The sequence below is a fragment of the Saccharomycodes ludwigii genome, chromosome IV (assembly GCF_020623625.1).
Source record: "Saccharomycodes ludwigii strain NBRC 1722 chromosome IV, whole genome shotgun sequence".
In the NCBI taxonomy this organism is placed as follows: Eukaryota; Fungi; Ascomycota; class Saccharomycetes; order Saccharomycodales; family Saccharomycodaceae; genus Saccharomycodes; species Saccharomycodes ludwigii.
Genome location: NC_060203.1, coordinates 679,934 through 704,967, shown reverse-complemented (window position 1 = coordinate 704,967; position 25,034 = coordinate 679,934). Strand labels below are relative to the sequence as shown.

Here is a 25,034-nt window from a genome sequence, read left to right as displayed (position 1 = left end):
ACCACGTTTATAAAATATTAGGGCTTTTTAAATTTAATAAATATAACGATTTCAGGGTTTCCATAATATATAATTTTTGTGACAGCTATAATTTTGTATGGTAGGTAGAGATTTTAAAAAAAGCTCAAAAATATATGTAGCAAAAATATAAGATTCAAAAAGTAAAATAAAAACAAATAAAGAAAAAAAATTTTTTTTTTTTTTTTTTTTTCTCGAATTTCTAAAGATTAGCTAGTTATCCGAAATGTACACACCTTTGCCTTACATAATCAATATATTAATATAGCAACATCCGTACCCAACGGAAAATAAAACAAGAACGGATAAAATGTGTTTGCGGGAAAGAAACAAAGATAATCTTGTCCTAAGGAGGGGGGAAGGGGGAAGGGGAGGCAAGAAAAAAAAAAGATAGGTCATTAAAATTATGTCAACACATAACAAGAACCTTGCATTACAAAAAGCATAATAATAATATTATTAAATGAAATATCTTCTTTTAAAAAAAATACAAATTGAAAAAGAGATCTTTAAATAGGATATATTATATAATATATAACAGTAATAAACAAAAAATTTGGAAAAACGAAAAAAAAAGCTATGTTTTTTTCTTTTCCTGCTTTAATCAGTTTTTGGAGCTTCCTTGAAAGAAATACAAGCTTCTTCGTCCATAGCACTAATGATAGTGACATTCAAGTCCTTACCTTCATCGAAAGCAGCTTGCAATTGTTCACCTAATTCACCTTCTGGGGCACGAACATCATCTTTGGTTTCACCTTCCATGGTCATCAAAGATAAGAAATCGTCATCGATATCCAACAATTGGTATTCAGTTCTTTTGACAAATGGAACTTCCATGTTGTGAGTAGATGGAGATAAATCTTCTAATTTCTTATTAGTAAAGATATCCAAGGCAACCAAATGGACTTTAGCGTGACCATGCTTACCGGTTTTGGAAGTAGACATATCAACAATCTTACATGGTCTACCCTTGATAACAACGAAACCGTTCTTTCTCAAAGCAGAACATTGCATTGGGTAAGTTAAGGAGGAACCGGCATCGGCAACTTCAAAGTTATGTTCTTCTTCAGCCATCTTTGTGTATTTGTTTAATTGTTAATTATTTCGTTGTTGTTTTTCTTTTTTTATGTTATCAAAGAAGCTATAAAGAGTAAATTAGAATATGAAAGAGAAAAAGAAAGAACCTGGAAGTGGGAAAAAAAAAAAAAGAATTAAAAAAAGAGAAAAAGAGGAAATTGCTTATATACTAATTAGAAAGGGAAAGAAAAATTGAATGTGAAAATGAAAAAGAAATTAGAAAGAAAAAGAGGGAAAGAAAAAGAAAAGAAAAAAAAAAAAGAAAAAAGATCAAAGATGGCAAATTTGTTAGCATTATCGAATATTCAAGAGGAAAAAAACAACAAAAAAAGGGAAAGGAAAACATTAAAGACGAAATAGAAAGAAAAGATTTTTCCTTTTTAAATTAAAATATTTTCATTGTTATATTTATATAATGTTGAGCTTTGGAAAAATGTTAATAAAAACATTATTTTTATTTTTGTCGTCCATTAAAAGAAGAAAAAAAAAAAAAAATTTTCTTTCTTTCTTTTTTTTTTTCTGGACTACTTTTTGTCAACGTTAAAACAAGATAATTTCTCTGCAATGTTTTTTATGTTCGTGTACAAAATGAAAAAGAAAAAGGAAAAAAAAACCCAAGTAATGGTGCTAGTAGTAGTAACGGTAGGAAATTATTATTTATGCCCTGCAAGGCTTTCTGAAACACCTCTTGACCAAAATAACACAAAATAAAGAAATATTGTACGTGAAATCAAAAAGATGTGCGGGGGGATAGCGGTAGTAAATAAGGCACTTGTTTTATGTATATACACTGCACCCACACACCACAATATATACATATCTTTTTCAGAGCGATAAATTTCTGTATCACTATATACGGAAACTAGGCATATCCTTTTTCTAAACAAACTTAAAAAAGAAAACAAAATAATAATAATAATAATAATAATAATGTATTACGTATTATGTATTATTTTGTGAAGTTGGTTTTGCGTATTTTAATAAAAACTCACAGTAATAATACATATTATAAATAAAAATAAAAATTAAAATAAAAATAAAAATAAAAATAAAAGTAAAAATAAAAATAAAAATTTTTTTTTCTTCAATTTCAGTTTTTAAATTTCGAACGAATAAAAAAAAAAAAAAAAAAAAAACCACCCCCTCCCGCAGAAAACAAAAACAACATAAGTACACTCATTTCTCATATTTTTATCTATTTCAATAATAATAATAAAAAAAAAAAGATAGAAAATAATAATAATAATAAAATAGAGCATAACAGCAACAACAAAAACAACAACATACATAGGCTATGTGCAAGTCCATTTTCAAATTGCTTTCAGGGAATCCCAATACACAAAAAAGGACCACCAACTCATCAATCAGTTTAATCAGCATATTAGGAAGCATATTTTCCCTACTGTTATTAGTAAGAATCATACTAGTTAATACCTCGACTAGGATTTATACACCCGATTTTAAAAACACTCCAGGTGTAGAATACTACGACTTGCAAAATTATAAAGGGAATAAAAATGGTTGGCAAATGGGTGACCGTATTGTCTTTTGTGTTCCACTAAGAGATGCAGCTGAACATTTACCAAGGTTTTTCCGTCTGCTAAATAATATGACCTATCCTCACAATTGGATTGACTTGACTTTTTTAGTCAGTGATTCCAAAGATGATACTATGGGTGTTTTGTTGGACAATTTAAAAAGTTTACAGAGCAATAAAGATAAAACGAAAATATTCGGTAACATAGAAATATTCGAAAAAGATTTTGGTCAAATCATTGGCCAAAGTTTTAGCGACAGGCATGGTTTTGCTGCACAAGGCCCAAGAAGAAAACTAATGGCCAGAGCAAGAAACTGGTTAGGCTCTGTTGCCTTAAAACCATATCATTCATGGGTATATTGGAGAGATGTTGACGTTGAGGTTATACCCGACACAATTATGGAAGATTTAATGCATCACGACAAAGATATTATCGTACCTAATGTGTGGAGGCCCCTACCGGAATGGCTAGGTCATATACAGCCATATGACTTAAACAGTTGGAAGGAGAGTGGTGGTGGTATCCAACTAGCCAATACTTTGAGTGACGATGCGGTGATTGTGGAAGGTTATCCTGAATATGCTACATGGAGACCTCATTTAGCCTACATGAGGGATCCAAGTGGTGATCCAGAAGTGGAGATGGAATTAGATGGTATCGGAGGTGTCAGTATCTTGAGTAAAGCTAGAGTTTTCAGGGCAGGCTCTCATTTCCCGGCTTTTTCGTTCGAAAAACATGCTGAAACGGAAGCATTTGGCAAATTGAGCCGCAGAATGAAATATAATGTCGTTGGCTTGCCGAACTATGTTGTTTGGCATATATATGAGCCAAGTAGTGATGATTTAAAGCATATGGAATGGTTGGCTGAAGAAGAACAAAAGAGACTGGAAGAATCTAAAATCAGAGAATTTTACGATAAAATTTGGGAAATCGGTTTTGAAGATGTTAGGGATAAGTGGTCTGAAGATAGAATGCAAGTCTTAAAGAACGTTGATCCTAATAAATTGGGTAGAAACGTGTTTGTCGATTGGAGTGACACTGATGAAGATTATGAACAAGATGAAGAAAATTTAGCCACTGAAAGCAATAGTAAGGATGCTAATAATGAAGAAGCTCCTGTTTTTGTTCCAGAAATTCTTGGTGAAGATGCTAAATTAAAAGCAGATTTCAACCCAGATGAAGTTTGAAAAAAAAAATTTTTTTTTTTTTTTTTTTTTTCTTTTTTTTTGTATGTTGGTTACATATTTTGTACAATTATTTAACTTTTTTTTTTATTTATTTTAATACAACATCTGCACCTCTTAATTTTAAATATTGTTGATCAACGCCAGGAATCATTGGTTTTATAACTGCGGCATATACTTCACTATTATAAAACCTTAAGTTTGTACCTGGGCTCTTATAATGACCCTTTAATCCAGTTATATCGCAGTATTTCTTATTAGGATATATGCTAGGTGGGGCTTCTAAATTAAAATATGTAAGCTCATGTTTAGTAGATTCTGAGCCAGCATCGTTGTTAGTATTATTAATTCTTTTCCATTCGTCACTTAATATTTGCCTACATGCTTTGTGTCTCCTGGAGCTTGGTTTTTTCCAAGTAGATGCCTTTACAGGATGTTGTGATAGGTGTTGTTGGTTTTCGCTAGCCACTGATCTTAAAATATCTTGTTTGTCCATCGTTTGAGAGAGAGAAAATAATATTTGGTGTTTTTTTTTTTGTTTTTTTTTTGAAAAGAAGGTCGATTTGAAAAAGGGGGGGATGGTTAGTTCAGAAATAAATTAAAGTGTTATTCTTATTATTGTATAAGATACAACTCATACAGTCCGAGATTTTTTAGAGTTATGATGAAAAACTGATAAATAAATAAAAATAAAGCGAAGCTAATCAAGTATTATTACTAGGAGAGCGAATTATGATACAAGTTTTGGATTTATTTATAATCAAAAAATCGCGAGTCAATGTATAAGCTTTACAAAAGTGTCTGAAGTGTCAAAGTGCCTTTCATTCTTTAGTGTAAACTTTTCTATCTTTATATTCCAAGAAATGAATTTTTGATTATTATCCATAAGGCAAATTTTTTATTTTATTTTATTTTATTTTATTTTATTTTTCGATACAAACAGAAAACTAAGCATCGATGTTTTATATACACATTGCGGTATCTTTAATTGTTGCTTGTATGTAATAATATAAAATTAAAAGAAAGAAATATTATTTGATTTACGTTGGGCATTAATATTAAAATATATTAAAACACGCTTTTATTTCCATACTTGAAGAATTTAACCTAAAAACCTTTTTTTTTTTTGTTTTTTTTTTTGTTTTTTTTTCCTTTTTCAACTTCCAAGGCAAAGAAAAAAAAAATTGTCCTAAAGAAAATCGGAAACAAATAGAATAAAAATTGTGAGTAATTAAAAAAAAAAAAAGTCTCTAAATTTTTTTTCTTTTTTCTTTTTTGCTTTTTATGGATATTTTCAATGACAAATAAATTCATATTAATAATGAAAATGGAAGAGACAAAAAGAAAAACAAAAAAAAAAAAAGTATATAAGAAATCTTCAAATTTTTCAATTTTTCTCGAAAAAAAAAATGTTTTGCCTGTAAAATTGTAATTACTAACTTTTTTCTTTTTTCTTTTTTTTTTTTTTCTTCCCCCTCTTTTTCTTTAGAACGTTTACATTAAATACAACTCCATCAAGAACTAATTAACTTAGTACATTACACATAACAACAACAATAACAAACTATGACTGTTCAACCTTATACATCTGCCTCCAACGATTTACGTAGTGACACTTTTACTACACCAACCAAAGAAATGTTTGAAGCCGCAATGACTTCAAGTGTTGGTGATGCAGTTTACAATGAAGACGTTGACACTTGTGCATTAGAATCCAAAGTTGCCGCTATGTTTGGTAAAGAAGCTGGTTTATTCTGTGTCAGTGGGACCTTATCCAACCAAATTGGTATCAGGACCCATTTGATGCAGCCACCATATAGTATTTTGTGTGACTATAGAACCCATGTGTACACGCATGAAGCCGCTGGTTTAGCTATTTTAAGTCAAACTATGGTTACTCCGGTCATTCCCAATAACGGTAATTATTTGACCGTTGAAGATATCGAAAAATGGTATATTCCCGATGATGGCGATATCCATGCTGCTCCAACTAGGGTTATTTCTCTAGAAAACACATTGCATGGTATTGTCACTCCATTAGATGAACTAATGAAAATCAGACAATTTTGTGACGAACACGATTTGAGGTTGCATTGTGACGGTGCTAGAATTTGGAACGCCGCCGTTGTTTCTCAAGTCGATCCCCAAGTCTACGGTAAGATTTTCGACTCTATCTCAATTTGTTTGAGTAAAAGTATGGGTGCTCCAATTGGTAGTATTTTAGTTGGGGAGCCTAAGTTCATCAAAAAGGCTACTCATTTCAGAAAACAACAAGGTGGTGGTATTAGACAGAGTGGTGGTATTTGCAAGATGGCATTGGTTGCCATTCAACCAGGTTGGGAAAAGAAATTAAAGTATTCCCACGAATTGGCTCACGAATTAGATTTATACTGTAAACAATTGGGTGTTCCAGTGGAAAGTCCTGTGGATTCCAATTTCGTCTTTTTGGATTTACAAAAGGCTTCCATCAACCCAGACGTCTTGGTTAAGAAGGGTTTGAAGTACAATGTCAAACTTATGGGTGGCAGAGTTTCCTTCCATTATCAAATCTCAAGAGAAACTTTGGAAAATGTTAAAAAGGCTATCAAAGAAACTTTTGAGTATGCCAAGGAGCACCCTTACAACCATCAAGGTCCTACTCAAATTTATAGAAGTGAGTCCACCAATGACAAGGAAAATATCAAAACCTTTAAGTATTAAGGTTTCAATTTTCTCTTGTTTTTATGTGTGTGTGGTTTACACCATTTACAAAACCAAATTTAATATCGTGGCATTGTAGAATAAATTAGACAACTTGTGGGTTTATTTTTTTTTATAGAGGGAACAGAATTCGGCTAGATAGGAAAGCATTTCTGACCTGCCCAATTCGGCGTTTCCTCTATATATTTTGTATGAATAACTCGGAATTCAATAGATGATGTTTCTTCTACCCAGCATAAAGTGGGACAACGGTGATCAGAATATCGACCTAAATGTTTGGATGACGATAATAATAACGGCTGTGTGTGTATAGACACCCAGTGGGAAGGGGTTAGTGAGAAGTTTTTTTTTCTCCAACATGTATACTCTTTTATGTATATGAAGTACTTGAGTTGAGATATTGGTACATAGACAAGGAATTCATTGTTTTAATGTATTATCTCCTCGTACAATTGTATACGATCAATAATAATTTAACCTGTTTCTTTTCCTTTGAATAAATTCTTTAGATTTTGTAATAATTTTAGCTCTTGAATTATGGCTGATGGAAGTTTCTCTCAGGCTCGTGTGATCGTGTGATATTTGTTTCTTTAAAAGAAGAAAAAAGAAAAAAAAAGCCCTAAAAAATGTGTATTTGATTCTAAGCTATTTTTAGTATTCTACTTTCGAAGAAAAAGGCATAATAGTAATGTATTATAAATGTCCTAAAATGTCCCAGAATATGGTAATATCGTGAAGGAATTCTCAACGTAATTAAACATCATTCAAAAAAAAAAATATTTTCTCTAATTCATTTTCCATTTTGTATTTGCCGCAACGGATACCTCCCAATTGGGAAATCCGGAAGTAAAAAAAAAAATAATAATTTCCATATTGGGTTAATTCCGCGTGTTTTTTTTTTTTTTTTTTTTCGTCGGTTGAAAACTACATGAGTATTAGTTCCGCACCAATAAAAACAATTAATAAGTACTAATGATAACTGTCCTTAGCGAAATATTTTCGTTTTTTTTTTTTTTCTTTAATAGCTAAAAAAAACTGTGAAGTTCTAAATAGATTTACATCATGCTTGTCTATTTTTTTTTGTTTCATAGTGGGTTCATATGCCATTGATGATGGGAGAGGGAAAGATACTTAAAAAAAAAAAAAAAAAAAAAAAAAAAAAAAAAAATAGAAGTGATTCATTTGTATTACCCAGCATTGCATAATTTCTTTGAATTTAATTGAGATTTTCTAACAAACATGTATATCATATCTAATGATAAACTTTCTTGATATAATTTGGAACATTTAAAAAAGAAAAAAAAGAAAAATTAAAAGCCTCTTATAGGGTGCTGCATTTTCCTCCCCTAATAATCATTACGAGGGTAGTTATCTTTCCTGGAAGATTAATAAAATCAATCGTTATTTTAAAACTCAAGGGGAAATAGTAGAATGAAAGAAAAAAAATTAAAAAATAAAAATTAAGGATTTATAATTTCATATATATATGTATATATATATGATCGTTATTGTTATCATATGCTCTTCTATGTATCATATAGCTGCTCAAAAATTTGGTGATACCTTTTTTTTTATGATATAAAAATAAAAAAAAAAAAAAAAAAAAAATATATATATACATATGTAAAGAAGTTGACTTCTCTTTTTATATTTTTAATGTTAAGAGTTGGCTCTTTTTATCCTCCGTATTCTTTTACTCCTTTCATCCACGTATTTTTTTTTTTTTCTTAGCATGACACTGACCAGTGATTTTGTACTATAGATAATACGTACAAAGAGTGTGGTCTTCCTATTTTTTTGCACCCGCAATTATCGGCCATATTCGTATATTTTCTGTGCTTGCCTTCTGCGCATCTGCTCAATGTGATTATCTGGGCTCAAAAAAATCATTTGTTATAAAAAAGAGAAAAAAAAAAGAAGTTGACTTCATTCTTCTTACTTTTGCAAAAACAAAAAGATATTGCTGCCGTGTTTGCTCAAAAAGATTTTAAAAAAAAAAAAAAAAAATAGCTCTCAAAGTAATAATGGATATCGTTAACGATATAAAAAAAGAAATCCACTGAAGTTACATGTGATATTAGTGCCCAGTAATTTTTTTGTGATTTTTTTCCCTTGGAAAGTTTATAAACAAGCAAGTAATTCCGGAATCCCAATAAATAACAATATTTATAATAAGATGTGTTTCTTTGTTGTACATTGCTATATAGTTACAGAACCTTATTGTTCATTGCCTTAACTAAACTTAAGCTTCTTCCATGCTTTTACTTTTTTAAATATATCAAACAGAAGGTAATCATTTTCTATTATAAGCTGGGGGGAGGAGATTTTATATTGATAGAAAGATGTAATCCACTATATCCAAACTGTATTCTTTCTTATATTTTTTTTTAGATTTGATCGATGGTCGTTATAGTATGCCTAATATTATTTCCATGTCGAGTAGAAAAACATATAACATTGCCATCTTAAACAAAAATGTTTATCTATTGTTTTAAATATTTATAGTTCATACATCCATTCCTTTTTTAGCTAAAATTAAATATATATTACTCAAAAGTAAACAATCATTTTTTAAATAATCGTATAAAATGACAAAACTATGTTTTGGTGGCAAAAAAAAAAAAAAAAAAGAAAAAAAAAGAAAAAGAAAAAAAAAAAGAAATTTCGATACATACTTTTTAAACCTATCTATGTATCTTCAGACAAAACCATTGTCAAAGCAAAAGAGAAAACCATTAAAAAACAACAACAACAACCATAGAATAAATCACCATGGGATCTATTACTCTCAATTTTAAGGACTTCAAAAAAAATAAAACCGCTTTAGAAGTGTCCCCACAAGAAACCATTTCCCAAGTTAAGGAAAAATTGTCTAAATCGCATGACTGTGATATTGATCAAATTAAGCTAATTTTTAGCGGCAAAGTTCTACAAGATTCCAAAACTATAGAGGGCAGTAAGTTAAATAATAATGATCAGGTAATCTTTATGATATCTAAAAAGAAGGTTTCCAAAAAAGTTATAGATCCCATTACTAAAGAAGGCGATGGCCCTGTACAAAGCCAAGAAAACACCAGTAGCTCAGTACAACAGGAAGAAACTCATCAACAGTCCTCATTACCACCATTGCCTTCTCAACCAGTTCAGCAGCCTGCTCCAGAAAATCTAGAAGAATTGATCCAAAGAGTTTTAGAACTAGGTTTTACTAGGGAAGAAGCTGAAACTGCTCTAGAGGCATCCAATTATAATCCGGATGCCGCGGTCGAAATTCTTATGATGGGTGTTCCCCTTGCCACTTTGAGGCAGCAGATGCAAAACTCTACTAGCTCATCTGCCCCCACAGCTAATACAGGAGCGGTTAATACAGAGGCCGCTAACCAAGATGACTTGTTTGCACAAGCTGCCGCTGCAGTTGAAGGCAGTGTTCCGCATGATCGCGCTCCAGGTGGTACCCCGGGCACTATTAGTTTGAACGTACAAGATATAATGCAACTAAGGCAAATTGTTAACGGTGATCCAGAGGCGCTAGCCCCATTTTTAGAAAACATGAGCACTAGATATCCTGAATTAACTCAGCAAATCCAATCCAACCCAGAATTATTTTTGGGTATGTTGTTGGATGGCTTAGGTGGTAACTTGCCAGACACAGAGGAAGAAGCTGCTGGCGGTGAAGATTTAGATTTACATTCAGAAGAAGCACCAAGTAATTTTCCGGGCGTAGAACTATCATCAGAAGATGAGATTGCCATCGGTAGGCTATGTGAGTTAGGTTTTGAAAGATCCTTGGTTATTCAAGTCTATTTCGCATGTGACAAGAATGAGGAAATTGCCGCCAATGTTTTGTTTTCTGAACGTCAATAATGTGTATAATTAATATTGTTTTTGTTTTCCTTTTTTTCCCGCGTGTTACGTAAGCGTTATAATATATGTATACATGTATAAATACAATTGTTTTCGCCACATCATCCTATTTATCCCTCGCACAATAGAAAAAAAAAAAAAAAAAAAAAACAAACAAAGAAAAGCCCGGGCAGGGAAGATTCGATAGTTCCAACCAATCATTTTTACCATCCCCTTTTCCTCCTAACGGCGCATTATCCGTAAACCGATAAATGCGAGTTATGAAAGATATGGGGGTTACTCTTCACTATATCCACGCACAACCAAACCACTTTTTTTTTTTTAAAAAATCACAACCGAAAAGAAAATGAAAAATGAAAAATGAAAATAAAAAAAAAAAAAAAAAAAAAAAACAAAAAAAAAAACGATCGAGATTTTTTCATTTAATACTTTTTCATATATAAACCTCCCATCTTTTCTCTTTCCTTCATGCTTTATTCTTTCTTGAACAAAAAAAAAAAATTATTAACTACAGACAACAAACAACAAATAACAAACAACAAACAATAAACAATCATGGCTTCTGCTAAGAAAGGTGCTACTTTATTCAAAACTAGATGTCTACAATGCCACACCGTCGAAGAGGGTGGTGCTAACAAGGTCGGTCCAAATTTGCATGGTGTTTTCGGTCGTGTTTCCGGTACTCATCCTGGTTTCTCCTACTCTGACGTTGTGTCCAAGAAGGCTGTCACCTGGGATGAAACAACTTTAGATGCTTGGTTAACTAATCCAAAGAAATATATTAAAGGTAACAAAATGTCCTTTGCAGGTCTTAAGAAAGAAAAGGATAGAGCTGATTTATTAGCTTATTTGAAGGATGCTACTAAATAAGGATCATGTAGAGGTGAGGTGAGAAGGAACATTGGGTAATTCTAGAACCGAAAGGGTAATTTTTGTAAATGGAAAATGGTTCTAGCCCATTGAGTGTAGTTTTTTCCTGAGTTATTTATCATTGTATTTATTCGTTTATTTATTCATGTGTAATGATTTTTTTTTAAAAAGAAAGATTTATTCATTTTCTTTGTCGGTATATGAAAAAGCTCCCGTGTCATGGAGGTTAAATTAAAAATCTTATGGACAAATGTTTTTAATCTGGTCAATTCTATAAAAGGTTGTCTTTTTTTTTCTTTTTATTTTTGAGTATAATACTCGATTTTTAGTGTATATATATATATTTTTTTTTTTTGTCATTTGTGCACATTTTACGTCTTTTCAATTCTTTATGTTTTTGGCCCACATGCCTTTGAAAAGACGCTTTAATCTTGTTTTTATCTTTGCATATCTCCCACATTTGAAGCAATTGCTTTCGTGTGGGCTGCAGTCCCAATGGGAAAAGTGATAATGGAATAATTTCTGTATTTGGTGTAGAAATACTAAATCTCCCCGTAGCCATATTTGTTTCTGTAACTATGCCCCGCTTTTGTCAAGAACTTATAGTAAGTAATTTTCTTACTATTTTTTACTGCACCAAACACAAAGTGCTGCGCATACCTTTCATATAAAATCTTCTTAGATGGTAGTGTAAGTAGCCGTGGGTCTTACATGTGAACACTATCTTTTAATCTTTACAACCATATTTTTTAGTGCTGAAAAAGTAGACGAAATTGTTTTCACTAAGGTTCAATTCAAGTTTATTCATAATATTGTCGTTAGTGCTTCTATGTACATTGTAATACATATACACTTTTTAACCAAACGATAAAGTTATTATTTATTTTATTGATATCACATATATTGTACAAACTTCTGATTTTTTATATGCTTCTTGAAAGTTGAAAAAAGAAAAAAAAAAAAAAAAAAAAAAGCTTTATTTTAAAAAGAAATACTTCGTGTGGAATGGTTTATATTTCAACAAAAAAAAAAAAAATTAACAAAAAAAAAAATTACTGTAGAAAATTATTTTTCCTAATTCTAATTCTTTTTTTTTCTCTTTTTGTAACATATAATGTTTATCTTTTCTAATGATTCAGCCGAATTATTCAACTTAGAACAAATACCCAAGATTTCTTTGCCTTAGGTATGCCTACAGATTTTAACTTTTGCATCACCTTTATTGCTTTGCTATGGCTAGTATACCGATTGTTTAAATTTTGGACAATACCCATATCAAGAATACTTTCTAATTTAAACGATGTAGAAATTCCCCATGCCACTAAAATTGCATTGGACCTTATAACAAAAGATAGTATTTTAATTAGATGGGAGAATGAACCGTTTGATATCATATCACATTATATACTGTACGTAAACAATGTTAAGATTGGCGAATTTTTAAATCTTTCGCAAAGTTTATACACTAGTTGTTCGTTGAAAAATTTGAACAAAAACATGCATTATAAAATTGATTTGGTAAGTGTTAACAAACAGGGCTTTAGGAACCAGCCCTTATCTTTGATTATAAGCCTAGGAGATAAGCCTAAGAGCTCATCTATGTTTCACTGGACACTTCAACCCAATGGTGATTTCTCCAACACAAAGGGATATAGCGAACTCACATCTCTGGAAAAATTAAGCTCTTTTTCCATTGACGAATTGAAAAAAATCTTAACTGCCAGCCAGGACGATTTGCACAAGGTTTTACAAAATAAAACAGACTTATTGAAGAACTTTAAACTTGAAGAACAGGAGTTTCTATTAAAAATCAGCGAACAAAAAGTGGAATATAACAAGGAGCAAGAAAACAAAAAACAAATAAAGTTGCGAATCAAAAATTTGGAAAGCGAAAAGTTGAAATTAGATTTACAAATGGAAAAATTAACGAGTAAAACCCAAAAACTGGACAACAGCACGACAACACTCAAGGGGAAGATTGCATCGTTGGACAAAATACTAGATGAATGTCCCCAAATCGAAGAGCAACTGGCAGTTGATCACAAGTCTCACAAGGATGCGATCGAAAAGGAGATTATTGAATTGGATCTCCACATTCAGGACTTGGAATCCAGCGTTGCCGAGTTACATAATGAGAATAAAAATATAGAAAGTACAAATGATGATGAGGAAGACTTTGATGTTATAGGTTTTTGCAAAGAGTACTATAGAAACGGTGAAATTATTGAACCGGGATTGCAGATTTTGAAAAACAAAAAATTTGCGGTGTACGACAAAATTGTTTATGAGAATAATAGTAATTTACAAACAGCACAACAATGGAACAATCAACTGAAGGAATTAAATGTAGAGCTGCAAAAGCTAGAAAACGATTGGCAGATAGTTGACGCAACAAACAGAAAATTAAGAGAGAGTTTAATGGCTCAACCGTACAACAGTGGGTATAGCAATCATTTTTGGGAAGAGGGATCACCAGATCCACAATCCCAGGCACCACCAGAAGAAGAAGAAATTAGCCATTTAATTAGCGGTGTTAACAATATTATTGCGGATAATACTATCAATTTGGACACAGATAAGTTTACCACGGACCAGTTGGATAACTATTGGAATTCCAATGCCCGACTAAAACTGACAAATAAGACGTCAATGACTAGTTTATCTTCAGCATTTTCTGCGGAAAAAAACAGCAACGGCAACATTCCTTCGAACAGTTTATTGTCTATCCTGAATCCGACGCAGCAAGAAGCTCCCCATTACTGGTTACCGAGAGAGAGCCTACCGCAGCCAACTTCTCCTCCTGGATCACCATTACCAAGAGATTCGCCATTATTGGCACCTCAAAATAATATATGGTCTTTTAAAGAGGAATCACCTATGTAGAATTTTCGTATATAATTGCCTTTAGCTTACCTTTACGTTTTTCAACTAACCATGATTCTATGTCTTGCCTAGTAGGAATACTAAATTGGGGAGTTTTCGGGACAGGCTGGCTGAATATATCGTGCTTCATATCTTTGAAATTATAATATCGGTTGTCAACGCGTATTTTTTTACGAAAAAGTTTTTGATTCGTGTTATTATCTGGCCCATTTTTTGGCAGCATCTTGTCTTTAATCAACTCTAGACCTCTACCGACATATATTTGCCCCTCGAACCTCAGCACTTTTTTATTATTATATTTTCTCCTGCTTGGTTGTCCATGCAAGTCCTTGACTATGTGCTTATCCCAAAGTTTAAGTTCTTGTAATAAAACATTATACTTAGCGACGAGTTCTTTGATTTGTGTACTGTTAATGGAAAGATCGAATAATTTGGTATACACTTGATCAAGATCTCTATTGATTTCTCTTCTCCAGTTGTAACATTCTTGTAAGCTCTGAATTTTGTATGGGGATTTTGGTCTTTTGTAGCGAGAATAATTTTTATAATTAGAGTTTTCCTCTGCCTGAAGTTCCTGAATACGTGCCAAAACAGAGTTAGCTTTATCGACGTTCCTACTCATTGTTGCTCTAAGAGTTTTTACCTTTTTTTTTTTTTTTTTTTTTTTTATATTGTAAAAAAGAAAAGGAAAAATACATATTTTTTTTTATTCAGCATTTTCTAAGAAAGCTATGACAAAAAAAAAAAAGAAAAAAAAAAAAAAAAAAAAAAAAAAAACAAGTTTTTATCTTGTTTTTATTTCATCTTTATTCTTTTTTCGTTTATTTTTAATTCTTTGCTCTATTTTCCCCCCAATCTTTCACTTCATAACTAATTTTTGTTTATTTATTTGGTCTTACATATATATATATATCTGAATAACAATAAAAATAATATAATAATAAAATAAGAAAAAAAAAAGCTAATAGTTATGTCTTTCGTTAGAACCTACCGATTCCTTATTGGTGCGGTGGCTTTAATTATGGTCATTTTGTTGATCAGAACGTCAAATCCACATATTGTTCAAACGACTCAAAAAGTAGATTTCCCAACCGATGTGGTAAGTCAAGATACCACTGCGCCAGCACCTTCCTCATACGACAACGAGGACTTAAAGTTAAGTGTAATACCAGAAAAGGAACAATCATCGTGTAACAAAAAACACCAGTATGTTATAATGATAGATGCTGGTTCAACAGGTTCCAGAGTTCATATCTACGAATTTGATGTCTGTACTTCTCCACCAACTTTAATTCATGAAACTTTTAAAATGCTGGAGCCGGGATTATCTAGTTATGAATCAGATGCTATTGGTGCAGCCAAATCCCTAGATTTGTTATTAGATCTAGCTATGGAAACTGTTCCCGCCGACCAAAGAGGGTGTTCTCCAGTTGCAGTTAAAGCCACTGCTGGATTAAGATTACTAGGTGAAGAAATGAGCGGAAAAATCTTGGATGAAGTTAGAAACCATTTGGAAAATGATTATCCATTTCCGGTCGTTGAATCTGAAGACGGTGTTGCTGTGATGGGCGGTGATGAAGAAGGTATTTATGCCTGGATTACTACAAACTTTTTGCTGGGAAATATCGGGGCTGGGGAAAGATTACCTACAGCCGCTGTTTTCGACTTGGGTGGTGGATCTACACAGATTGTTTTTGAACCAACTTTCAAAAACCCAAATGAAAAGATGGTTGACGGAGAACACAAGTACGAACTAGATTTTGGTGGTGAAAAATATACATTATACCAATTTAGCCATTTGGGTTATGGTTTAAAAGAAGGCAGAAAGAAGATCAACTCTTTGTTGGTGGAAAATGCTCTCAAAAATGGAGATATTACCAGTTCTAATAGTAAGGTTACTTCACCATGCTTGCCACCAGGGGTTACTGTAGAAGATGTTAAGGTCACATTAGATGATGAAAGCAGCTATACCGTTACATTTACTGGTCCATCCACTCCTGCGGGCCCACAATGTAGATATTTAGCCGATAAAATTTTGAACAAAGATGCTAAGTGTGAAGTTCCACCATGCTCATTTAATGGTGTACATCAACCATCATTGGTCCGCACTTTTAAAGAATCCAATGACCTATATATTTTTTCATATTTCTATGATCGTACTAGTCCATTGGGGATGCCATTAAGTTTCACTTTACAAGAATTGAACGATTTAGCTAGAATGGTTTGTAATGGTGAAGAAGTTTGGAAGAGTGTTTTCAGTGGTATTGAAGGAAGTGTCTCCGAATTAAAAAAGGAACCTAACTGGTGTTTAGATTTATCATTTCAAGTATCCTTGTTACACACTGGCTATGACATACCATCTCAAAGGGAATTAAGAACAGCCAAAACAATTGCTAATAACGAATTGGGATGGTGTTTAGGTGCTTCGTTACCTTTATTAGAAGGCACTAATTGGAGTTGTAAAGTAACTGAATTATGATTGTAATTTAGTAAAACCTACTAGGGAATGTGTGGCGATCAACATTTTTATTTTATTTTCCCATAATATAAAACTATTTTTTTTTTTTTTTTTTTTATATAAAAGAAAATAAAAAGTATCAAAAAAATTATATATATTTACACGAAGCCACATCCCTTTTACAAACGAGGGATAATTTTTATTTACGAAAAAGAAAAAAAAAAAAAAAAAAAATTGGGTGAGTTTATATAGTATATATATATCCATATATTTAAGAATTTAGACTTTTATTTTTAAATATATATATATATAAAACAGAGACTTTTCAATTCTCATTTTATCCCCATTTTACCCTAATTCTTTTTTTCTCTCTCTTTCTCTCTCTCTCCCCCCCATTTAAATGTTCTTCGTTAATAAAAAACTATATTTGATAACTTTTTTTTTTATAATCATCTTTACAATAGTCAGGAAGAATATGAACATGTCAGTACCAAAGTATCCAGTAGTAGTTATAGGCTCGGGCTTAGCAGGGTTAAGCACTTGCAACCAATTAGTTTCAAAGTATAACATTCCAGTGATTTTAATTGACAAAGCAGAAAAGATAGGTGGGAATTCAATTAAAGCTAGTAGTGGTATAAATGGTACACCATCTAAAACACAAGAGCTGCTAGGGATCCAAGGCGATTCTCCAAACTTATTTTTTAATGATACTGTGCATTCCGCTAAAGGGTTGGGATGTCCTAATTTAATGGACAAATTGACTGCAGATAGCAGCAATGCCATTAGCTGGTTGCAAAACGAATTCAAATTAAAGTTGGATTTATTATCTCAGTTGGGCGGGCATTCTAAGCCAAGAACACACAGGTCTTCTGGCAAATTACCACCAGGGTTTGAAATTGTGAATGCGTTATCCAAAAAATTGGAACAATACAACAATGAGATGGTAGAAATAAAAATGAAGAGTAAAGTGATTGACATTGAATATGCAACTAACAAAATTACAGGTGTTAAATACTCAGATTCAGAGGGTTCTGTCAAGACTATTAAAACAAACCATGTTGTATTTTGTAGTGGTGGGTTTGGGTATAGTAAAGAAATGTTGAAAAAATATACACCAGAATTGGTTAAATTGCCAACCACCAACTCTGATGGGACTACTGGTGATGGCCAGACCATCTTGGAGAAGTTAGGCGCTAAGATGATTGATATGAATCAAGTCCAGGTTCATCCTACTGGGTTTATTGATCCAACTGATAGAGAGAGCAATTGGAAGTTTTTAGCTGCAGAGGCTTTGAGAGGATTAGGTGGGATTTTATTAAATCCTAAAACTGGTTTGAGATTTACTAATGAGTTGAAAACTAGGGATGAAGTCACAAAAGATATCCAAGAACAGCTTGATGACGGTATTTCGTATTTGGTAATGAGCGAAAAGGTTTATGAAAATTATACAAACAATATGAATTTTTATCTTTTCAAAAAATTAATTAAGAAAACTACTATTGATGAATTTGTTTCAAACCAGAACCCAGAGTTAAAAGAAAATATTATTAGAACTTTATCCGAATACTCTGATTTAACCAAACCTGATGTATTTGGTCGTTCTGTGAGAATCAATACTTTTGATAACAGAGTTGATGGTTCTACTGTAATTTATGTTGGAGAAGTTACGCCAGTAGTTCACTTTACGATGGGTGGCGCTGAAATTAATGAAAAATCGCAAGTTTTATCTTCAAAAACCGGCGATGTTTTATTACAAGGACTATATGCAGCCGGTGAAGTGTCTGGGGGTGTTCACGGTGCTAATAGATTGGGTGGTTCTAGTTTGTTGGAATGTGTTGTTTTTGGTAGACAGGCTGCTAATTCGATTGCGTTAGAGTATCCTAAGACCTTTTTATAGGTGAACGAAATAAGAGCGTTTGGGGTAAAATTTTTTTTTTTTTTTTTTTTATGGTCGAGATTATCAAGAATAGTTTGGTCGTTATAATACACAGGGTGTTAACATATAATATTTGTGTGTACTTTTCGTTTTGGTTAAATGTTTATATATAAATAGATAAATAAATGAATGCTTATTTTGTGTGTATATGAGCGCATAGTGAAACCATATGTTTTACCATTTTTCATTTTTTATTTTATTTTTTTTTTATTTTTTTTTTATTTATTTTTGGTATGAAAAATCTGAGTGGTTTGCCAATTTATTTGCTTTGGAAACCAAATATAATATATGCTTCACACACCCCCACGTAAATCATTGTAGTGCATGTATATTTTTAAAAGAAAAGAAAAGCAAAGAAAAGAACATTCTACTATATCATAATAACATATACATACAAATATAAATATAAAGCGTTCCAAAAAAACATTAATCGTAAAAAAATGCCCTTACAATTTGTATCTATTATAAATCCAAACAATAAACCATTAGCCATTGAAAATATAAGCAGCTTAACCACCGATAATAAAGATCCTACAGAAATTGCGCAAAATAATGATTTAAAGTATAACACCTTTGCAAATATGGCTTTGGACTATTTTGATTCAATGCTATTTGACCCACTTTTACAAGCATCACCATCTGGGAACAACATTATGGATAGCAACACATCGATAATACACCATAATGGAAGTTACATAATCAGACTTTTCGAATTGGAAAATTGCACAGTATATGCCAGATTGATCAAACAAATAGGATTAAAATTTGTTCTCGGCACTTCTACTAAAACTCCAAGTGAGAAAGTAATTGAATATTTTGACAAATTAATCAATATTTATACAAGAGTAAAATCCAGTCCATTTATTGTGAATGATGATGATTTTATAGATAAATTAGGTAATAGGATTAAACGAGACTTTACATAAATAGTATATACATATATATATATATATATATATATATATATATAAATGCTTCCTTTTTTTTTTTTTTTTTTTTTTTTTTTCAGTCCAGTTTGAACACTTCACTCACCCAGTGTCTTACCACACATTCACCCTCTTCAAAATCAGGATCATCATGACGAACAATGGCACAGGCATGCGAACTTTTAGTATTTCTAATAAAAACGGGGAATTTCTTCCATTCCAAGTCATTCAAGTTTTCAATGATTTCCAGTTGCATTTTAGAGATGTTTAAACGGAAATTCTCTAATAAACAAGCCCCATACTTGTTTAATTTTCTTTTTTCTATGATCTCATCAATAGACAGTAACTCTAAGCTTTTAATAGATATTTTAAAATCTGTTTTATTTGGAACAATCAAACCAGTGACCGTATTTTTCCTTTCAATAGCTTCAAACACACTGTCAAGTAAGGTATCAGTTTTATCAGTTAATGAATTTTCAATATTAGTTTGGATGTCCGTTGAACTTAGTGCACTTGCCATAGTTGATCTAGAGGTACAGGCACACAAGGTGTTTTCTTCTTCATCTTCATCACTGCTGTATTCGTCACCTACAATCTTATCGTTAATAGGGTTAGTGACAATTGCCAAAGTATCATTTTCCTCCAAAAGGTTCTCCACGATATATTGGGAATATTTGTTTACCACTAGAGTTACCCTTATAGTTGACTTAAAAGCCTCCAGCGTTCCATAGACGAAAAACCAAACCAGCCACAATGGTGCCAATATTAATAAATTTAACAAAACGGTGACCCATTTAGTCAATTTACTTGCCCAATAGTCGATAAAATAAAATTCAGTCAATATCTCATCATCCACTTGCACGTTGGTAGCACTAATATCACTATCATTGACAGCATCTGATACATTAATTGGTGCTTCAGCATCTATAATAATAGGGTTATAGCCTTTAATGTATTGGAATTTTGCAATGTCACTTCTTTCATTTAAGTCAAAGAATGGGTCATTTTTAGAGATACCAGAAGTCCACCAGGCCGTCCTCTTATCGTTAATAACATTGGCATACAGAGACCTGTATTTAAATTTCTGTAAAGCTTTGTAAAAAACAGAATTCTTCATACTCATAACATAAACCAATGGCATGGAACCAGATAATGACATTTTATCCTTCAAAAAGATTTGTTTGCCACTGTTACCCAAGACTATAGGAACCAAAGTGTTGAAAAAGGACACTGCTACATTCGTACCAGGTGCCAATACACCTACATGTGGGGAACAAAAAGTAGTAAAATTAATCAAGTCTATGTCATTATCTTCGAAAAAGTGGTCTTTATATAAAAGACCAATTGCAAATCTACAAATTAGACCGCCTAACGAATAACCAATTATAGAGAACTTGGTAACTTTACCAACAGTGCCGTTTACAATATTTTTAATTTCGTTAGCAACCCTTAAACCACAGACATCAATACCGTCGTAGGTTTTATAACCTTCGTTGTTAGATGCTTTATAAATTAAAAGTTCTTCGTTCCTGTGGGATGCTTTTTCCCCCTCTACAAGCTTGAAATAAGATTCAAGTTCAGTGGCCAAATAATTCATATGATTAACATTACCCCATAATCCGTGAACTAGAACAACCAAATGTATATTTTTGTTGGGATTATGATCGAGAGTCATTTCTATTAGTCTATATCAAATAGTAATAGTAATAAAGGTATTAAACACGCAAGATAGTTATGTAAATATCCCTTTTGAGTTCTGATGTATGGTAAATAGTAATAAACTTATTTTATTATAATTTTTATGTTTGAATGGGGAGCAATTTAAAATTGGTGTATATTGGTTTATTTGAAATAAAAAAAAAAAAAAAGGTAGATTAGTAAAATTTATGGGGTGGTACAAATGGCACCTAAAAGAATAAGACAAGGTATATATATATATATTATTACCCACTTAACAGCTTTATCAAACTTATTGCTATTTTGTAATAGAAAATAATTTATTATTTTTTTAGCATGTGAAAATATAAAATATTTCTCTTTGCGGGGGGGTGTTAATCTCTTATCTTTTCTTTGTTACGCAGCTCAAGGTTTAATCGTGCAAGGCTGTGCTATTATTTAATCTTTCATTAATGAAAAACAAAAATACCGATCATTTAAATGTCCGAAATAACATACTCCGAATCATCTGTTTCAAAAAAAATAAAAAAAAATATACAAATATATCACTTTAAACGATACACCTAAATTAACTACATTCATTCAATAAGAAATAAATACTGCCCCATTCCCCGCTCACTCTAACTAAATTGTAACCCAATCACATCGTTAAACAACAAATAATCAAACGCCAGGAAACAAAAAAAAAAAAAAATGAATTTAGAATCACATCTAAAGCATATCAGAACCTACGTTAACTGCAACATTGATACTAATATTGGTCTGAATCACTCAAAGTTTCAAAACACACTAAAGTCCATAGACCTTTTCCAACAAGATCCGTATTATCTTGAAAAATATTTGAATGAATTGATCCCTCCACTAGTCGAAAAATTTCATTATGGGGAAGTATCCAATCATAACACTACTACTAACAATCAAATAGCTCAAATATATTATCAGTTTTCGAAAGTATGTGGTTTTAAAAAAACCTATTTTCACCTAAGTGACAACATTTATTTATTAACTCCTATATTATCACAATTAAATGAGCTATTCAACTCAGGTCATACTCCCTCTAATCACAATTGGATGCTTATTTATTATCTTTTGTCATGCTTATTATTGCTAGTTCAATCCCCATTTAAACTACCAAATGATTCCAATGTTTATTCTACCATAAAAAATTGTGAATCAACTTATTCTCGCACAGGTGGAATTCTTTTAGTACAGCCCATAATATCATTGATAAAAGCACATCTACTGTCATCAAATGATAATTTATTCATTCGAGAAAAAAATAACCTGGATTTGTTAACAATAAATTATTACTTACGCCAGAAACTAACTTTGTCGTCCTTTGTAATACCTGCTTCCTTCCATGATTTTTTAGCTTTAGAAAATATAAAATCGTGGATACTACAAGCCACTACACAAAATACCTCACAAACCTACATTGCCACACTTTTAAAAACTCTACCAAAGATAGGTAAGTTTTATGTTGAATTTTTTCAAGATTTCGAATCATTCGAATCCTTATTGAACTTATGTTTAGACGAAACATTTCAACAATGTGTTCTACTTTATACAGAACTAAGGTTTAAATACGCTAGGATGATAGTTAAATGTTTAATACCCATCCAGGATATTGACACTGAAGGGACTTATGCTGATGTATGTAATGAGCTTATTCAAATAATAATTTCTAAAATATTAACTGAAGTAAACATTACCCATGATGAATTACACTTGAATCTCTTACTTATCGCAGAGTTCATAAGAAGCCAAAAATTCCCACAAATCGTGACTAGTGATGATAACGAACTTCGCCTAGCTAAAATTATTGACAAATGTATAAAATTTCAAAATTTGGGAATGAATTATAATATCGAAGGCCGTAAAATTAGAGACGCGACCAATTTTTTATGTTGGTCCATTTCAAGGAGCAATAAACTACCTATATCGTTACAAAAACTAATATTTTCCAAGTTGCTATGTTGTGCAATGTTCGATGTGGATTTGAACATTAGAAGAGGTGCTATGGCAGCTCTGCAAGAATTATTGGGTAGACACTCCACCACAATTTTAAAACAAGATGATATAGTCCAAATAATTCAGTTGCCAGTATTGAACTTAAAATCAAACTTTATACATGAAGATGAACATTCAAACATCAGCAATATTCTATCGGTGGTGGAAAAAGAGTGCTACAGACTTGACATGTATCTTGAAGAGCTTATTGACTGGATTATTAACTATAACATCGGCATCAATTATGATTACCAAATTGTTAAATCATCGTCAACACTGATTTCAATCTTATTGTCAACATCGAATAATGCTCAACATCGTCTTACTAGTATTATACAGGAGAATATTACAAACTTTGAATCGAATTCCAGTAACAAGTTTCAGCATTTATATTTTATATCCACCATCAAACCTTTATTACCCGATGAAAAATGTACTTTTATCTTTGATGGAATAACCCATAAGGAATTTAGTAATTCGAAAACAGCCAAGACCACATTCTATTATACGGCTTGGCTAAAATATTTATCGTCATTCATCGCGAGACTAAATTCTGAGATGACCACTGTTATTATCAAAAGTTTAAAATATTTTAGTGATATTGCCAATGACGAAAGTAGTGGAAAGGAATTCCTAAAAATACTCCCACAAATTATCAAACATATGGAAAACGAAAATAATTTCATAAGCAGCAATGATTATACTAAATTTTGGGAGTCCTTCATGAAATATTTGAGATTTAATAATCAACTATGCTTCAGTTTATTACCATCTATTTCCTTGAATGCTGCAAAATTTTTAGATATAATTAAAAACTCAAATTCAGAATCCAAGAGTAGATTTATTGAATCACTATCCACATACTGCTTATCAACAGAAAATAGTTCATTCGCCATTGAAGCGATCATAGATTCTTTAGACGACTACACTTTAACCACCAAGGGTGATGTTGGCCGGTTGGTTAGAACCAGCGCAGTTAGATCAATTTCGGCTCATATACCACTTTTCCAGAAATTGATTGAAGAGTCTACAGAGATGTACACTTCTGTAGTAAGCAAACTTTTAAGGATATCTGTGGAACCCTTAGAATCACTTAGATTGGAAAGTTTAAATGTGTTACTCAAATTATTAGCTATGGATGCGCAGTACGTTGGTAATAATATTACTACAAATTACAACTTGTTAAAATTCCAAAAGGCCACTTTTACTGACAGAGAAATAAAAAGAAGTTTTTGGAAGGGTTACTGCTTTAGCGGCGGCGCACTTCATTCTACGGATATGCAAATTAAAGACTCCATTGACTCTTTTCTTGAATTTTACTACACTGATCTAGATATAAACCAAAAACTGGAAACCTGTAATGAGTTAATTAGAATTATTCCAACAGGCCAGTATATAAAAGATTGGTCACAACCTTATAATCTTATGGGGAGTCCCAGTGAAAGACCTATCTCCAAAGTTGTTTCAACATTGTTGAAATTTTGGGAAAGAATTTTAGAAAGTGGAATTGATATTGACCTACCTGGAGAGAAGTTTAATTACCAAGGTGTTTTTGCTAGATTTTATAATATTCAACTAACTTTGAGAAATAATCCCCAAATTAAAAAACAAATTATTCATGCATGCACATTACTGGCCATAAACAGCGGCTGTGAACCAAAGCTTACTAAAATGGTTATTGAAAAACTACTACAGATGTTGCAGCAGGTTGCCAACGCTAATGGTGGCTCAATAAAACAATGTATCATCCAAAATTTAATTTTGATATTTTTGGACTTGGAAAGACACGACATAGTTCACAAATTAAATAGCAACACAATTATTTCTTATTCTGCTTCCCTCCTAGAAGAATTAGATTTTTAAACTTTTTAGCATTAACATAATCCTGATTAACTT

At 31.8% G+C, this 25,034-nt stretch overlaps 13 protein-coding genes and 1 non-coding gene across 14 annotated transcripts; 9 read left to right on the top strand and 5 right to left on the bottom strand.

Moving 5' to 3' along the window:
- Positions 1-618: 618 nt before the first annotated feature.
- Positions 619-1,092, bottom strand: HYP2 (translation elongation factor eIF-5A; the record flags this gene model as incomplete). Its single annotated transcript, XM_046077940.1, has 1 exon — positions 619-1,092. The coding sequence occupies one exon, from the start codon at positions 1,090-1,092 to the stop codon at positions 619-621; it is 474 nt and encodes a 157-aa protein (XP_045934336.1).
- A 1,297-nt stretch (positions 1,093-2,389) lies between these two features.
- On the top strand, positions 2,390-3,820 carry ANP1 (Anp1p; the record flags this gene model as incomplete). Its single annotated transcript, XM_046077939.1, has 1 exon — positions 2,390-3,820. The coding sequence occupies one exon, from the start codon at positions 2,390-2,392 to the stop codon at positions 3,818-3,820; it is 1,431 nt and encodes a 476-aa protein (XP_045934335.1).
- An 88-nt stretch (positions 3,821-3,908) lies between these two features.
- On the bottom strand, positions 3,909-4,313 carry IES6 (Ies6p; the record flags this gene model as incomplete). The annotated part of the gene is made up of 1 exon (XM_046077938.1): positions 3,909-4,313. One exon carries the CDS (start codon positions 4,311-4,313, stop codon positions 3,909-3,911), a length of 405 nt encoding a protein of 134 aa, XP_045934334.1.
- Positions 4,314-5,383: 1,070 nt separating this feature from the next.
- On the top strand, positions 5,384-6,517 carry GLY1 (threonine aldolase GLY1; the record flags this gene model as incomplete). The annotated part of the gene is made up of 1 exon (XM_046077937.1): positions 5,384-6,517. One exon carries the CDS (start codon positions 5,384-5,386, stop codon positions 6,515-6,517), a length of 1,134 nt encoding a protein of 377 aa, XP_045934333.1.
- Positions 6,518-9,289: 2,772 nt separating this feature from the next.
- Positions 9,290-10,378, top strand: RAD23 (Rad23p; the record flags this gene model as incomplete). The annotated part of the gene is made up of 1 exon (XM_046077936.1): positions 9,290-10,378. One exon carries the CDS (start codon positions 9,290-9,292, stop codon positions 10,376-10,378), a length of 1,089 nt encoding a protein of 362 aa, XP_045934332.1.
- A 555-nt stretch (positions 10,379-10,933) lies between these two features.
- CYC7 (cytochrome c) lies at positions 10,934-11,248 on the top strand (the record flags this gene model as incomplete). Its single annotated transcript, XM_046077935.1, has 1 exon — positions 10,934-11,248. The coding sequence occupies one exon, from the start codon at positions 10,934-10,936 to the stop codon at positions 11,246-11,248; it is 315 nt and encodes a 104-aa protein (XP_045934331.1).
- A 1,188-nt stretch (positions 11,249-12,436) lies between these two features.
- Positions 12,437-14,131, top strand: GTA1 (Gta1p; the record flags this gene model as incomplete). The annotated part of the gene is made up of 1 exon (XM_046077934.1): positions 12,437-14,131. One exon carries the CDS (start codon positions 12,437-12,439, stop codon positions 14,129-14,131), a length of 1,695 nt encoding a protein of 564 aa, XP_045934330.1.
- ISY1 (Isy1p) lies at positions 14,124-14,753 on the bottom strand (the record flags this gene model as incomplete). The annotated part of the gene is made up of 1 exon (XM_046081426.1): positions 14,124-14,753. One exon carries the CDS (start codon positions 14,751-14,753, stop codon positions 14,124-14,126), a length of 630 nt encoding a protein of 209 aa, XP_045934329.1.
- Positions 14,754-15,101: 348 nt separating this feature from the next.
- On the top strand, positions 15,102-16,610 carry GDA1 (guanosine diphosphatase; the record flags this gene model as incomplete). Its single annotated transcript, XM_046077933.1, has 1 exon — positions 15,102-16,610. One exon carries the CDS (start codon positions 15,102-15,104, stop codon positions 16,608-16,610), a length of 1,509 nt encoding a protein of 502 aa, XP_045934328.1.
- Positions 16,611-17,064: 454 nt separating this feature from the next.
- SCDLUD_003373 (uncharacterized protein) lies at positions 17,065-18,486 on the top strand (the record flags this gene model as incomplete). Its single annotated transcript, XM_046077932.1, has 1 exon — positions 17,065-18,486. The coding sequence occupies one exon, from the start codon at positions 17,065-17,067 to the stop codon at positions 18,484-18,486; it is 1,422 nt and encodes a 473-aa protein (XP_045934327.1).
- Positions 18,487-18,965: 479 nt separating this feature from the next.
- On the top strand, positions 18,966-19,451 carry TCA17 (Tca17p; the record flags this gene model as incomplete). The annotated part of the gene is made up of 1 exon (XM_046077931.1): positions 18,966-19,451. One exon carries the CDS (start codon positions 18,966-18,968, stop codon positions 19,449-19,451), a length of 486 nt encoding a protein of 161 aa, XP_045934326.1.
- Positions 19,452-19,530: 79 nt separating this feature from the next.
- SCDLUD_003371 (lipase ROG1 family protein) lies at positions 19,531-21,126 on the bottom strand (the record flags this gene model as incomplete). Its single annotated transcript, XM_046077930.1, has 1 exon — positions 19,531-21,126. The coding sequence occupies one exon, from the start codon at positions 21,124-21,126 to the stop codon at positions 19,531-19,533; it is 1,596 nt and encodes a 531-aa protein (XP_045934325.1).
- A 695-nt stretch (positions 21,127-21,821) lies between these two features.
- Positions 21,822-25,001, top strand: CIN1 (Cin1p; the record flags this gene model as incomplete). Its single annotated transcript, XM_046077929.1, has 1 exon — positions 21,822-25,001. One exon carries the CDS (start codon positions 21,822-21,824, stop codon positions 24,999-25,001), a length of 3,180 nt encoding a protein of 1,059 aa, XP_045934324.1.
- SCDLUD_003370 lies at positions 22,061-22,105 on the bottom strand. The gene has a single exon (XR_006829223.1). It is a non-coding gene; the product is annotated as a Histone3 (non-coding RNA).
- Positions 25,002-25,034: the final 33 nt, after the last annotated feature.